Here is a 15,070-nt window from a genome sequence, read left to right on the forward strand (position 1 = left end):
TTATCATAAAAACATTCTGCATGGGTGTCACTCCTACCCTGAAAATTTAGTCTCAATCGGACATATGGTTGCTGAGAAAAACGAGGTTTAGCCCGTACGGACATACGGACGGACGGACAACCCGAAAACATAATGCCTTCAGCGACTTTGTCGGTGGAGGCATAACAATCATATACAGTACTCTATTACTCCCTAAAGCTAACTATTAATGGTAGTATATTGTCATGTTGTTTCAGTTTTAAATTTAGATTATATTTTTAAAATGCCATCTGAACACGTGGCTCATGATGCCAGGATTTCAGGTTCAAATCCTATTGAGTGTATTGATTTTTTTCAGTCTCCTGCACATCATCGTAGTTCATGTACAAGTATAATTTTGTCTCGTAATGTCTTTGTCTTCTATGGGATTTGTGTACACACTCCTCCATGAGCCGTACATCACTACAAATCATTAAAAAAGTGTTATGGGAGAAGTGGCGCGAAGAACAAGTAATAAATAATTCAAATAACAATGCAGAGAGTTTGGTACGATAAAACCTACATGGAGCATCAACGCAAAGCCACAAGAGTGAAGAAGATTAAGCAAACATGGGGAGGAAGGACATGTATCTTTGTGAGAGTAAACCATCAGAATTTGAAGAAGTTGATCAAATATCCCACAAATAAGTTCACTTAATATGTTGCACATCCGTCTGTCACCAGAGTTTGACAGAACCGCTACTGTTTATTCACTCACTGCATCGCCAGGATGACACTGTTGATGAAAAGAACAGGTGTCATGCGTTGGGACTTGGAACAACTGGCAACCTCTCCCTACCTCCTCACCATTATCAAGGTTGAAAACAAAAAAAAAAACTGTGGCCATCAACGAACTGGTGAGAATATGGGGGAGGGGAGAGTCTGCCAAATTTGGCTTCTTCACCGGGCACACTCAACTATGATTGTTTTTTTTGGAAATTCCAACTTCTTTCCTGGAAGTCCTTGCAGTGTCCATATGTTTTATACCTCTCCCACCTCCCCCCCAAGCCCTCCCCCTCCCACATTTCTCCCGATGTCCCTGCTCTCAAATGTTGTGTTTGTGTCCTTCCCCCTTTCTCCCCATCTTGTCTACCGCTCCCCTTATTTTTTGTGTTTTATGTGTCGTTTTCACTTTTTGTTTGATTAATGTTACCTTTCACGAGCCTCGATCTTATATGGAAAAAAAAAAAAAAAAAAATTCTAAGAAAGAATCACTTTCCAAAAAAAAGAAAAGAGGAGCAGGCATTATCGGGATGTGAGCTGTGCTAGTCATGTGACCAACATGTAGAAAAGAGGATGGGTTGGTTAGGAAGGGGACAAGATAAATTGTATTTATTATTGGTTAATAATTGATTATTGTTACTCCAATTTTTTTTTTTTATTGGTTAATAAAACAAACCACGAGTAACTGAACAGATAACAAACGAACCTTGTATGAGACGTTGAGTGGAACCTGTGGGACCCTGATGTATATGAAGGAGTTATTCTTGGCTGCCCGTTGTTTCATCTTGTCAATGTCGTCGAACACAGTCTGTGGCTGAAGAGTGGGAACAAGAGGAATGAATTGCAGTCCGAGGAAGAAAATGTTTTGAAATTTTAAGATAAATGGAAACAAAATATTGCCTCGCAGGGTGAGAATTGCCCTGTCGAGTCGGTAGTACATAGAAAACAAATAATGTGTGACGAGTATGTGTTCTTGTGTTTCAGTAGTTTGAAAAAGTATAACATCATATTATGGTGTCGAGGTACAAACTACATTGTACTTGTTCCTCCAACTACAGGTACAGGTACAAAATTAAACAAACACACGCACACATGTACGTACATAGTTTGCACGACACGGCTTGCTTTGGAAGAACCTTCGCATTGTAATATAATTGGTTGTATCATGCGATTTAAAGTGTAAGAGTCAATGTTCATTTTTTTGCATTTAATCATGTTACATTTAAATTCCTCTAAAGTCGAAACGAATGTAAATCAACTGCATTGGAGGGGCACTGCACTTGTGCTGGAATCGTGGCGTATTTGGCCAATGTTCATTTCCATTTTGTACCATTATTTACCGATTACCTCAGACGCCGAAGGTGCAGAGGTTATGTTTTCACCACTGTCTGTTTGTGAGCAGGATATCTCAAAAAGTGATGGACAGATTTGGACAAAACTTTGTGGACATGTTGGGTTTATGGCAAGGACGAATCGATTCCATTTCAGTGAAGATCCGGATCTGGATTCGAGAATTGTTGAAGTGATTTTTCACCGTTGCGAGATGGGACCAATAGTGATATATAACATGATATTTCAAAAGGTTATGGACGAGTTATGACAAAACTTGGATTACGACTTGGTTAGGTGACCAAAACAAGCCGATTAGATTTTGGTTCAGTTCCAATTCCAGATCCGGCCTATAAGCGGATAGAAACGTACTGTTTAGCATGGTGGAGGTTTGCGCTCTACCACATGCCGGTGTAGTTTTATTGATGTATTCTTTGTAGAACAACATTATTCACGTTTATTTATATTCGTTTATAAATATTATCAATAGTATATATTATTTATTTTTTATATCTATTAATTTATATTATATCTACATTGCGTATTTGCTGATGAAGCGGTCGGCGAGATGCATCCGTGCAAGTGAGCGGTGTCCGACTGTTAAAATGTATTGGTCCGAGAAAAGTTTAAGTCAAAGATAAACAAGACAAGGCATGCTTTTTGTACACGTAGTATTTCCCCTTATGCAAGACAACAATCCATTGACTGTAACATGGACTCATACTTCAACTGTCTTTCGCATTGAGCGTCTCATCACAGATCCTCTGGGAAATCCTCCCGCACCCTGTAAACGGCTAGGAGGGAGCGGTTCGTCGGCTGCAACAGAAGTGTGATGCCTGTGAGGGATGCCTGGTGTAGAGGAACAAAGAAGAAGCAAAAGGAAACGGGAAATTAAGCAAAAGGAACACATTCATGAAATGGAGGCAGAAAGGCGGATAAAATTAATCAATAGTTCTCTCGTTCAGTACAAGTTACAATGTAAAATCTGCACCACCCACTACGATCATAAACGTCTCTGACAACATGAATTATGTTGGATTGAAAAACTGCCCGAACAAAAGAAAAACGGATAGTGATATTGACTCGGGAATATGGCAGACAAAAGTGCACAAGAAGAGAACGCAAACACTTGGGAGCAGCTATTTCAAAAACACTGCGAGGAAAGATCACAATGGAATGGAAAACCAAATACTACATTGGAGTCATCAGGAGGAACCAGAAGAAGTAAAGAGCAAAGATTGAGTCATCAGGAGGAACCTGGATAGGATTCGGGTTTCAGCCGCTACTCCTCTACCCTCAAACCCATCTAATCGCAGCCAAGTGAACCTTCCAGAAACATTTCTGCAAGAATTCACTTCTCCTAAGCCAGATAGATAAAGAAAGAGAAGAAGCAAGAATTAGAATGAATAAAGAGAAATATGAAAAAGTATAAAGAAATGTGAAAGGAACAAAAATGTTTATGAACAAAGATGATAATGTAAAGTGTTAGAGAGAATAAGCCATAAGTTTGATGGACGGAACAGAACACAAGATACCACATCCAGACAGAATGCGAAATTTCTGGCAAAAGCTGCGAGATATTCTCTACACGCGTTATGCTCAAGCATTTACTGAACTCATCCGAGAAGAAAATGGCAATGGATGAATGACTCACAGAAGGCAACACCTTCTTAATGCCAAAATCGGAATTAAACAACCTCAAAAACACACCTCTAAACATGCTGACTAACAAACACAATCTTTGAACAGCAATCATCACAGAAGATACATCTCAACCATCAATAAAACAAAAATGGCCGAAGGCATCACAAAAAGGGATGTAGGAAACTGCTATGGAACAATGGACTGCCTCTTGCTCAACAAAGCGATCCTCAAAAACTCTCAAGAAAAAGACATCAAACTGCCAGCTAGCGCGTATGGACTACAACATGGCGTCCAATAGCACGTGGATCGAACAGTGCAATAAATTGGAAAAATTTAAACCAAAATCAATGATCGAATGAAAAATGCAAATGATAGAGCACAACCTTTCTACGATTTCACTCTGAAGAAGAAGAAAATAACCACCTTTAGAGGCCATTTTCCCCCCCGCAGAGCTGGGGTTGGCCTTTTTATGGGCACCATGGTCCCCTTTTTGAAGCAATGTTTTATGGCCGGATGCCCTTCCTGCCGCCAACCCTGTGAGTCGCCTCTTGCGACACATAGGGAATTACCAGTGAACTGGTACTCAATTTGCCGACCTCGGAAGGATGACAGGCTGAGTCAACCCCCCTGGTGTTAATTCAGCAATTGACCGGGATTCGAAAGTAGGATCCTAGGATCCCAAGTTGGCACCCTAACCGCTAAGCAAACACCAGGCTGATTTCACTTTGAAGGAACAGTTCAAATCCCGGATGTTGAAATACAACAAGGTATCTTCCAGGGAAACAGTCTCTGGAGATCGATGATCAATGTCCTGCCATTTTCTTAAAGCCAAAGACAATTTAACCTCCAGGAGGAGAAATTTCAAAGGAACAAACAAAGTCACACCTCCTGAATATGGATGACTTAAAACTCTTCGCGGCACATGATGAAAAACAGAACGGCCAAAACTGGTAAGAGTACTCCATGGGCATTGAAATTGGATGACGCAGGGAAAACAACAACAAACACATGAGAATTGACCAAAAAACAACAACAACAAGAAGAAAATCTCAAGATGCAAAGCCCGTCCGCATCCGCTTTGCACTCAAACTAAACTAGACGTAAACACCAGCTAAGAATATAAAGAAATATACAGTGAAAAAGCGAAAAAAAATTAAACCCATATCTCATTCTAGCACTGAAACACATTATCACGTTCAAAGAACAAAACCATGATGAGGACATGAAGAAAAACAGTGACGAAGATGAGAATCGAAACATGCATGGCCATTACGATCACAATGAGCAGCCACATAAGAGGTGAGGAAGTTAATAATCGCGAGTGGAACTGACCCGTTGTGACAAGCTTGGACTTGTCCTCGTCCTCTGAAGCCTCGTCCTCTTCTGCCTCCCCACGCCCGGGAAAGAAAAATCCCATCATGCGCTTGAAGAATTGGAACGTGAAGTTGATATCCAGAGGGACAACATTCACCTGCGGCAGTGACAAATCCACTTTGTCCAATCACCAAGGCAATTTTTTTGTTACATTTCTGCTTCTTCTTCCCCAGTTTTCCCTTCCACTTCTGTTAGTTAGCACCTGTACCCAGGATGTTCAGCCCCTGTGTCCTCCTCTTCCTCCCCTTGGTCTCATTCTTCCCTGTGTCCTTTCTTCTTCCAGGTCTCTCTCTATCTTGTCCCTCTGCCCTGCTGTTGATGAGTTTCTCCCCACACATCAATATTGCCACTGTTTACCTCCACCTCCACCACCGAAGGTGGGCAGAGGTTATGTTTTCACCCCTGTCTGTTTGTCTGTCTGTGACCAGGATATCTCAAGAAGTAATGGACGGATTCGGATGAAACTTGGTGAACAGGTTCCATGTGTATAAATAACCACCTTTAGAGGTCATTTTTCCCCGCAAAGCGGGGGTTGGCCTTTTTCGGGAACCGTGGTTGTTGTTGTTGTTGTTTTTGGTCCCCTTTTTGAAGCAATGTTTCACGGCCGGATGCCCTTCCTGACGCCAACCCTTTTTGCCGCCTTTACCGACAAACAGGGAATTACCAGTGAACTGGTACTCAATTAGCCTACCTCGGAAGGATGACAGGCTGAGTCAACCCCCCTGGCGTTAATTCAGCGATCGACCGGGATTCGAACCCAGGATCCTAGGATCCTAAGCCGGCACCCTAGCCGCTAGCCCAACACCAGGGTTTTGTGTGACAATGTGTGACAATGACATGTGTGACAATGACAAATCGATTCGATTTTGGTGAAGATCCAGATCCGGATACGATACTTTTTAAATTTGTTGAGTGATTCTTCACTATTGAGTGATGGGGCCAAAAACGATATACGGCATGATATTTCAAAAGGTTGTTGATGATTATGACAAACCCACGTGGATGAGTTCGTTATGCGACAAGAACAAGTCATTCGATTTTGTTTCCGATCTGAATCCAGATCCGGCCTATCAGTGGGATACAAAATGTAAACTATTCAGCCTGGTGGAGGTATGCGCTCTACCAAGTGCTGTTCCAGTTTCTTTCTGTTACGTCATGTCTGTCCTGTGTTCTAGCTCCTCCACGAGCTTCAAGTCTGTGTGCAATTTTAAAAAATAAAAAAAATTACAAAAAGCAAGTCATTGTGAAGTCATCACAATGTACCGTATCTTTCAGTCTGCAAGTCGATGCGGAGTACAAGTCAAATTGGCTAATTTTCCCATTTATTTCCTTCATTTATAGATCAGTCGATTTGAAGTATAACACGAAGCTGGATCAACTACGGCAAATAGCAAAACATAAATTAGGAATGTAAAAAGTTTTTCGCCGTGTTTGCTATCATATAGAGGTGCAGTATTTAAAACATAAGTGAGAATTGCTTTTCAATACATGGCCCCGACCGATGTGTCGGACATTATTAATGTCCAAGAAGGGCATAACTCTGGGGAAAATTATGAAATGTCCCGAAACTCGAACTTGTTCTGTAATTTATCATAATAAAGCCATGTACCAGTTTCAGTTGAATATGTTAAAGGGTGTGGGAAAAGGTCTGAAAAACCACAGGTGGGATGGACGGATGGACGGAGAGCAAACCTATAGTCCTATCTGGTAAAACCGGTATGGGACTAACAGAATCATTACCAGCACTGCCTCATAACACTTCATATTTTGTGACAGTTCAGTGCAAACTTAAGAAACAGGAACACCTGACATATTGTAATACAAGCACTCAATGTTTGTCCGCCTAGCTTTGCAGCTGCGATTAGCCTTCTTGGTTTTCTCAACACAAGTATTGCATAAAACAAATTGAAAGCAAGTATAAGAAGACTTAAAAGCATTGATTTCCTTGCCTTAAAGAAGAAAATCTTAAACAATCACCTTCCCTATAAATTCATGAGTAACAGAAAATTTTCGAGTGGAAAGAGGCTTGAGCATCTTTCTTATTTGATGAAAGTCATTTTGTGAGACAATTGTTTGCAAAATTCAAACTAAACATATTCTTGAAACATATGAAAGATTCCTCACTTCAAAATGTTCCTTAACAGAGATGCCACCCACAGGAGGGCCCACCCTGCTGAATATACGAAGAGCCAGCTGCCGCCCAGGTGCCACAGACTTCTGGGGACGGATAACCTCCTGAATCAATAGATGGTTGAGGGACAATGAAGACAGAGAGTTCCACATCATTTCCACAAAAAAAAGAAAACATTTCGTACGAAGAAGATAAAATGTGGAAAGGAAAATAAGGGAGAGAGAGGGTTTGGGGCTGGGACAGGGAGAGGGTTGGGGGTTAGAGTCAGACATACTGTGTCACTACCGACCACACGTGTCATACCAGAAAATAATGGAAGCACTGTGCACTCCCTCACCGGTAACTACGTATATATATAATTTAGAGAGAAAATGAATGTGAAAATTATCGTAAAACAACGAATGCTCGTATACACATTTATATACACGGCATTTCTACCTGTCGCTTCGCTGACGGATTTAATCAAAATTCAACGTGTTGTACTTCACAAACACCGTGTTGCTCTGTTCACTCTATCATTTTCTGGAGGTCATCTTCCATCTAATTGGAGGTCAGCACACATCAACTTCAACCAACCTTGCTGATTATATATGGCGTGAGCAATATTCACTTCCGATTCTCTATGAAGCTCAGTGTCGTTTGATTTGGTTTTAACCTCCGCTTATAATTAGAGAAATTAAACATTTTCAAATTTTTCGAATTATTCTCAATCAGATTTCTACATCACCATAATGCATTGTTCATTTGTTTAAACTTCTGAATTTGTTTGTTTGTTTTGCTAATTTGTTTGTTAATTTGTTTTGTTAATTTGTTAATTTGTTTAAAGTGGACATCTCTCTGACCATTCTCAGAGAGCCTACTCAGCATCAACGAGTCTGGCATTTCACTCAGGCCAACTGGCATGGTCTTCAAGCAGCCATCAATCATCTGGACTGGTCTCCCATCTCTACCACCTCTGACATCAACTCATCCTGGGAATTCTTTCAAAGTAAATTGCTCTCTCTCATGCACAGATTTATCCCATCTCGTCTTCAGTTGTCTTACCCTTCCTCCCGTCCATGGTACACGGAATCTTGTGGTGAGGCAGTTGCCCTGAAACAACTTGCCTTTGCCTCTTGGAAAGCAAATCCAACAGAAGGCAATCTCATTTCCTTTCACAAAGCCCGAAACAAGTGTGTGTCCACCCTCAGGAGAGCCAGGAAGTACTATCTCTCTACTCTCAAGACCGAACTCTCTTATCTGTCTCCCTCTTCCAAATCCTGGTGGCATCTGGTCAAATCTGTTTCTGGTGTTTGTTCCCCCTCCATCACCTCGCTTACCTCAAATGGCTACACAGCTGACACCGCACATGACAAAGCCGAATGCCTCAACTCTGTGTTTGCCTCAAAATCTTGTGTCCCAAACCCATCTCTCCCTGTTCCCACCTTACCCAGTCGAACCCAGCTGCTCCTGGACTCCGTGTCCTTTCCCCCTGACAAGGTGGAAAAGTTTCTGCCAATCCTCGACTCTGATTCTGCAACTGGACCTGACGGCATCAGCGAACGGGTCCTAAAATCCTGCTCTGCACGTGAAATCTGCACTCTGCACGGTCATTCTACCGCTCCTCTTATTATATACTTTGTGTGTCTGTTTGATTTTTTTTGTGTGATAAATGTTAGCTCTTTCACGAGCATCGATCCTGTATCCAAAAAAAAACAAAACAAAAAACAAAAACTTTGTTCAGATAACAAGAAAATTTGTAATAGAAGGTTCCACAGAAAGTTTGGCGGGGCAAGTCCCAAAACTGAGGGAGTAGTTCGGGGATGGACAAACAGACAGACAGACACTCCTGTTTTATTGTATATCATCAAATGAAGAGCACAATACTTTGGTTTAATCCTGAAAATGATGGTCTCACCTGAGGGAAACTGGGAAGTAGACTTTTCATGGTAAACCAGCCAAGCTCCAAAAGGTGTTCTGCTGTATCATCAGATTTGTTCACCTAAGAGAAAGTACATTTTGATTTCTGCTCTGGAGTCAGTGCAGTGGTAAATGGTAAATGGGTTGCAGTGTGAAGTGTACACAACTCCCATGACCAATCACAACACTCAATTTCCCTCAAACTTTTACCCCTGTATTCATGAAACCATTCATTCGTGTACGAGTTTGAGTGAGACGGAGTAGGTGGACAGTTGAAGAAGGCCGGGAATTTGTGCAGGGCAAATCTGCTGCAAACAGCATCAATATAGTTACATTCCTCTGCTTGCTCCATCCAGCTGTTGCAATACCTTGCTGTAGAGAAAACGTTGCAGCTCAAGTGCGGCAATGCCCAGCTGACCGTCCTGCTCGGTCAGCTGCCAGCCGGCAAGTGCAAACTGCACCTCTGTACGACGCACCACGCTTCCCTCGTCGGCCGCACGTCCAACCCGCTCCCATTGCCTTTGCACCTGGTAGTCTTTGAAACATCTGGAACAAAATTAAGATCTAGTGGGTTGGTACTGCAAGGCATTATGGGATGCTGTACATTTTCCCACTAATACACAGAAAGACAGACACACATGCAGGCATAACACAATTGGGATGACAATTAGAAGATCTCAGTCAGGTGGGATATCAGGTAGGCCAATGCAGGCTGAGCTCAAAGTTTAACCTCCAGTCAAATTGCAAGCGGACCAAATAAAATAGCAGACGCCATGGGCTAAGATAGACATTGTGATGCCATCTAGCATAGGCCTGAGAGCTTGGCAGAGAGTTTTGACCACCTGCCCTTCATCTGTACTCACTCTTCTTTCTTCTCCAGGTCTTTATCAAGTTGTGACCACCTGTGCTTCATGTCTACGCTCACTCCTGCGATCATCTTGGAAAGATGCAAACATCATCCCTATTCACAAGAATAAGGCCTTGATCCAATACATCATCTTGTATTTGTCACCATATTGGGCTCGTGCAGCTGCTCCCATATTGCTGCCGAAGAAGGGACGCAGTCCAAAATTCCGCTATCTGCAGGACGCCCACGGTCCATCAGCAACCCCCTTCCAGTGAAACTCCCAAAATCCAGAATCAACGCTCACTTCCACTCATTCGTTCCTCTTTTTTCCCCCCACATGTGGAACCACCTTCCACATTCTCTTCAATCTCATTCTTCCATCCAGGTAATCAAGACCACTGTTCACCACCATCTCAGATAATCCCCCATCCAAAACCATGATCTTTTCTACACTGGTTAACCAACCCCCACCCTCAAATTTTGCTTATGTGTCCATCTCGGCCACCCCTCGCGTTCTCCTCTACACCCTCATCGTTACCCACAACCCTTGTTTATCCGTCTCTGTTTTTTTCCGCTTCTCCTGCTATGTTGCTTCCTGATCTGTTCTGTGGTCTATCTCTTCCACAAGCCTTGACTCTGTACACAAAAAAATAAATTAAACTCTTGGCAAGAAGCCGAGTCCGAGACCAAACTTCTCACTCGTCATGGGCAGGTTGATGGACTCAGTTTTATATTACATCAATTTGGGCCTCACTCAATCCTCCAGCCATAATGTCCCACCATCCTCCTCCAACTTACACAGATCAAAGATGTTCTTCTAGAATACAACACCTGGTAACCTTCCTCAATTCAAAAATGAATGCTCACTTCCACTTGCACCATCTACTCTCATCTATGAACAAACTCTACATCTGTCGATTTGTGTCCCTCCTTCCGGTATTTCAAGAGTGCTGCCCATTGTCGTGTCATGCGTCACTTCCAGTATTTCAAGAGTGCTGCCCATCGTCATGTCAAGCGTCATTTCATAGCCACAGCTGCTCTCTCTGACCTCTCCACTTCCTACCAACCCCTTTCCTTTCTGCAAATCAACCATTGTGTGATGTCCTGGTCTTCCTGTTCCAATTTGATTCTCTGTCAGTCTGTGAACCTGCTATCCTCTCTCACTTAGCTCCTCCATGGGCCTAGATCGTTAAATTGAAAAAGTGCAGTTCAGTCAGACCTGATCAGAATATTGAGCTCTTCGCTGCGAGCCTGCAGATCAGCCTTGTCCTGTGTCAACTTATCCTGTAGGTCATGGATTCTCTGTACCAACTCTTCTTTCTCACCACATTCTTCCAGATCCTGAAGACAGCAAGAGATATTTCAGAATTAACAATAGAACATGGTGATAAGACGGACAAAGTTGTATCGAGGCTTCAATTAAAACGCAAGAAGCTGTCCATTTACAAACACCTCTGCCTTTCTACCAACTACTCCTTCCTTGTGTATGTAGCATGCAGGTGTTTTTTAAGCAATATTAAATATACATCTCCCACCAAATTTGACCAAATGAAGAACATATACCTTATGATTGTTGTAAATCTCTCTTTCGAGCTGTCGTGTTTGTGAAAGTTGAGCACGAAGCGCTTCCTGCAGGTGTAGAATCCCACTTCGCTGCTCCTCAGGATGACTTGATATCTCAAGCTGAAAACGTACTCGCTGCTTTTTCTCGCTGTGTGCCTGAACAAGAGCAGACCTAACAGGGAAGGCCGCTTTGAAATCAAAATATCATGGTGCCGAAAGTGATACCCTGGGAAATGTAGGCCAATAAGGTAACGGCTAATACTAGAATGGCACTCGGTAGAGAGCATACCTCTGCCAGGCTGAACAGTTTATATTTTGTATCACACTGATAGGCCGGACCAAGGTTTGTCATAATCGGTCCATAACCTTTTGAAATATCATGCTACATATCGTTTTGGCCCTATCTCAATTATTGTGAAGGATCACTTATAAATTAAAACTTTTCATATGCAGAAATACAATCAAAAGGTGGTGTTTGTTGGTGGTGGGAAAAGATATCAGTTCACTGTTTCCTTGATAATTGTTGTCTCTTTCTTCCCAGTTAAACTCATTTTCTATATCCAGTGACATTGATCTAATCTTTTAAAAACCTTTGTTCAATTTACACTACAACCCAAAATCATCAAGCTTCCTCCTTTGCCATATAAAATACCATTAGAACCCTTAATTATCAACAGCTTGCACCTTGCGTCGTGGTTCAACGTAAAGGAGAAGATTGTTGAGGATGTCCAAAATCATAACATACTGTGCAGGATTTGTACAAATCTCCAGGTCATTGTGAATCAAAGTGAAGGTGTCCACAGCACCTGAGAACAGAAAAAAAGGATTTGAGATGCTCAAAGTGCAACTTATAAATAACGAGTTTATTGTTTATATTCCCATCTGAAGTCCTGGCTCTTGATGTGGAGAACAGGTTGAAGTCTCATATGCTATGTTTACTCAATCGATACTGATGTTCTAATTTATGGAAAGCGAGGAGGGGTAAGGAGCGAGGAGGAGGAGGAGTGGGATGAAAGTGGGGGAGGAGTGGGGATGAGAATGGGAGAGGGGAGTGGGGAGAGCTGGGAGGAGGTGGGAGGGAGCAAGGAAGGAGGGGAGAGCGAAAGCAAAGGTACCTGGCATTTCCAGGCAAGGGCCGGGTCCCTACTTCCACCCTTCCCCGCCCGACTCCCACCCATTCTCATCTCTCCTCACGCTCCGCATCATCCCTCCAGACTCCCGCCTGTCCCACTCCCTCCTCTCGCCCCGCCTCATCCCTCCAACCACCCAACCCTTCCTCCCACCTCTCGCCCGCCCATCCCTCCAGACTCCCACAACACCTTTTCCCTCCCTCTTCCCACCCCATCCACCCTCCCTCCTGCCACCTCCGACCTTTCCCTCCATCCTCCCACCCACCGCCCCTCCTCCAGACTCCCGCCCCACCTATTCCCCTCCCTCCTCCCACCCAACACCTCCCACCCATTTCGCTTCCTCCTCCCACCTGGGTACACGGCTTTGCCCGGGATCTAACATACATCGATTGGACTACCACAATTAAGCACATGTTTAGAGACAAACATTTTATTTATCAACCTGCAAAATATTTAACAGAAACATCAACAAAGCTGAACATGTTATTGTAACCCTTTAGGTAGACAATATTGAATGCTTTTCTTTTCCTTCAAAGGCCAGAATATATAAATTGTTTAGCCCACGTAAAGTTGACCATGTGAAAAAAGATGTTCACAATCTGTTTTGGTGTCAGACAATCGAAACGCACTTTCTAACCAACTATATTGTGTAGGTATATGGATCAAAATCACTTGTTTTAAAAAGAATTCAGGGTGGATATTTCAAGAAGTTATCTAAGGTGGTAACCTTTTTTCTAAAAACTCTTCTTTCACCCTGGAGAGAGTTACGTCATTAGATGAGCAGTAAAATTACCTGTAAAGCGAGGTGTTTGTACTATTTTGATTAGCACATTGAAGATGTCACATGACTCCTTCACCTGTCTTAACGATCGTTGGAACAGTTATTTTTCACATCTGATACCATATTTGATGATCGGAGCTTCCCATCCCACCAATTATATAGGTATCTAGGCTGAAATCTGAAAAAAGTTGGGCTTTTTATTGCTGAATATGGAGGTGGGAGCATACATAGCCTTCCTTAAATAAATACACATATGCGCTTCAGATATAAGAATCGGTGATTTCTTAAATTTTTCAGATTTCACTCCAGATTTCGACAGTAAAAGTCCAGCAGCTCCGATCCTCAAATCAGAAGACAGATTTTGATTATGTACTTAAATTAGTCTGTGAGAGGCTTTCGTGGGAAATCTAATCGTATAATGCATAAAATCACTCCAAGCTCCTAATTTAAAACGATAGCACCAACAAAAGTGATATATACAGTGATCTGTAGGAATGAAGATCAGACATTCGATGATGCGAGTGAGGAAAGTGAAAAAAAAAATTGGGTGCTTCATCGTGCAGAAAACATAGCAGCCTGTTCCAAGGCAAGGAGTTTTTGAGCACACCGAAACAAAGCTTTGGACCCCTGCAAGGGATCACAGGCTGACCAATGATAAAGCCGATTTTTGTTTTAATTTAAAAAGGCCGTTAATTATCTTCAAAAGGGGTGTTTAAATTTACCCAAACACTCAACTTTCATCCATGCACTCCCATAGAGTTCCCTTAGTGTGAATGCAAAGTTTCGGGCCGCTAGGTTTTATGGTTTTGGAGTTATGAAGGAGACACACACATTCCCTTTACATTCCCTTGCATTTTTTGTGGTGGAAATGATCTTTTTCTGATTTTGTATGAAAAATGATCACCAAAAATACTTTCCTATCATTTGAATAAAATTTGTGTTTGTACGCATGAAAAAACTGTAATAGTAACCAGTGAAGTTCCTTGATCGACAGTCGATCCGCATTACTGAGAGATATTGGATCACACAAAACTTGCAAGAAAATGGGTTTTCCAGATATCACAAAGTTGAGCCCATCAGGTGCCAAACTAAAGATGACTAACTGTGCATTTAAAGTTTGGATTCTTCAATCTCAGTTCCCCTTTCATTCATGCGTTCCAGGTACTATTACTAACAGAACTGGTGCAAAGATTCTCCATATCCATACAAAATACAGTGTGGGTACATGTTTCAAGTGGCAAATTACTTCATCCTTTCACAGTCAAAGATAACAAGCGTTACGCCTAGGTCCCCCGTCTGTGAAGTGATGTGAGTTGACAAAGTGGAAGACGCAGGAAACATGGAAGAGTCGATAATATTTGCGAGTGGGTTGGAGACACACCCACACACCAGATTAGAAGTTGGTACTTCGCTTATTTTTCAAGATATTCCGCTCACAAGGTTCAGACATACATGGCGGCGGCCATCTTGGATTTTGACGTGGCGACCCAATTTTCAATAGCGTTCTTCCTTATGCGTAGATACACCCACACACCGGATTAGAAGTTAGTAGTTCATTTATTTTTCAAGATATTCCGCTCACAAGTTTCAACGCACGCATGCACACACGCACGCACGGACGCACACACGGA

At 42.3% G+C, this 15,070-nt stretch overlaps 1 protein-coding gene across 1 annotated transcript in view; it reads right to left on the bottom strand.

Moving 5' to 3' along the window:
- Window positions 1-15,070, bottom strand: part of LOC137425663 (bridge-like lipid transfer protein family member 2) — a 129,699-nt gene that overhangs the window by 15,252 nt on the left and 99,377 nt on the right. The window contains 9 exon segments of the mRNA XM_078775355.1: window positions 1,448-1,555; window positions 2,795-2,919; window positions 5,047-5,185; window positions 7,213-7,323; window positions 9,117-9,200; window positions 9,487-9,664; window positions 11,185-11,306; window positions 11,529-11,684; window positions 12,213-12,334. Coding sequence (XP_078631481.1) covers window positions 1,448-1,555; window positions 2,795-2,919; window positions 5,047-5,185; window positions 7,213-7,323; window positions 9,117-9,200; window positions 9,487-9,664; window positions 11,185-11,306; window positions 11,529-11,684; window positions 12,213-12,334 — 1,145 coding nt within the window.

Source organism: Myxine glutinosa, chromosome 4, assembly GCF_964187855.1.
Source record: "Myxine glutinosa chromosome 4, kmMyxGlut1.1, whole genome shotgun sequence".
In the NCBI taxonomy this organism is placed as follows: domain Eukaryota; kingdom Metazoa; phylum Chordata; class Myxini; order Myxiniformes; family Myxinidae; genus Myxine; species Myxine glutinosa.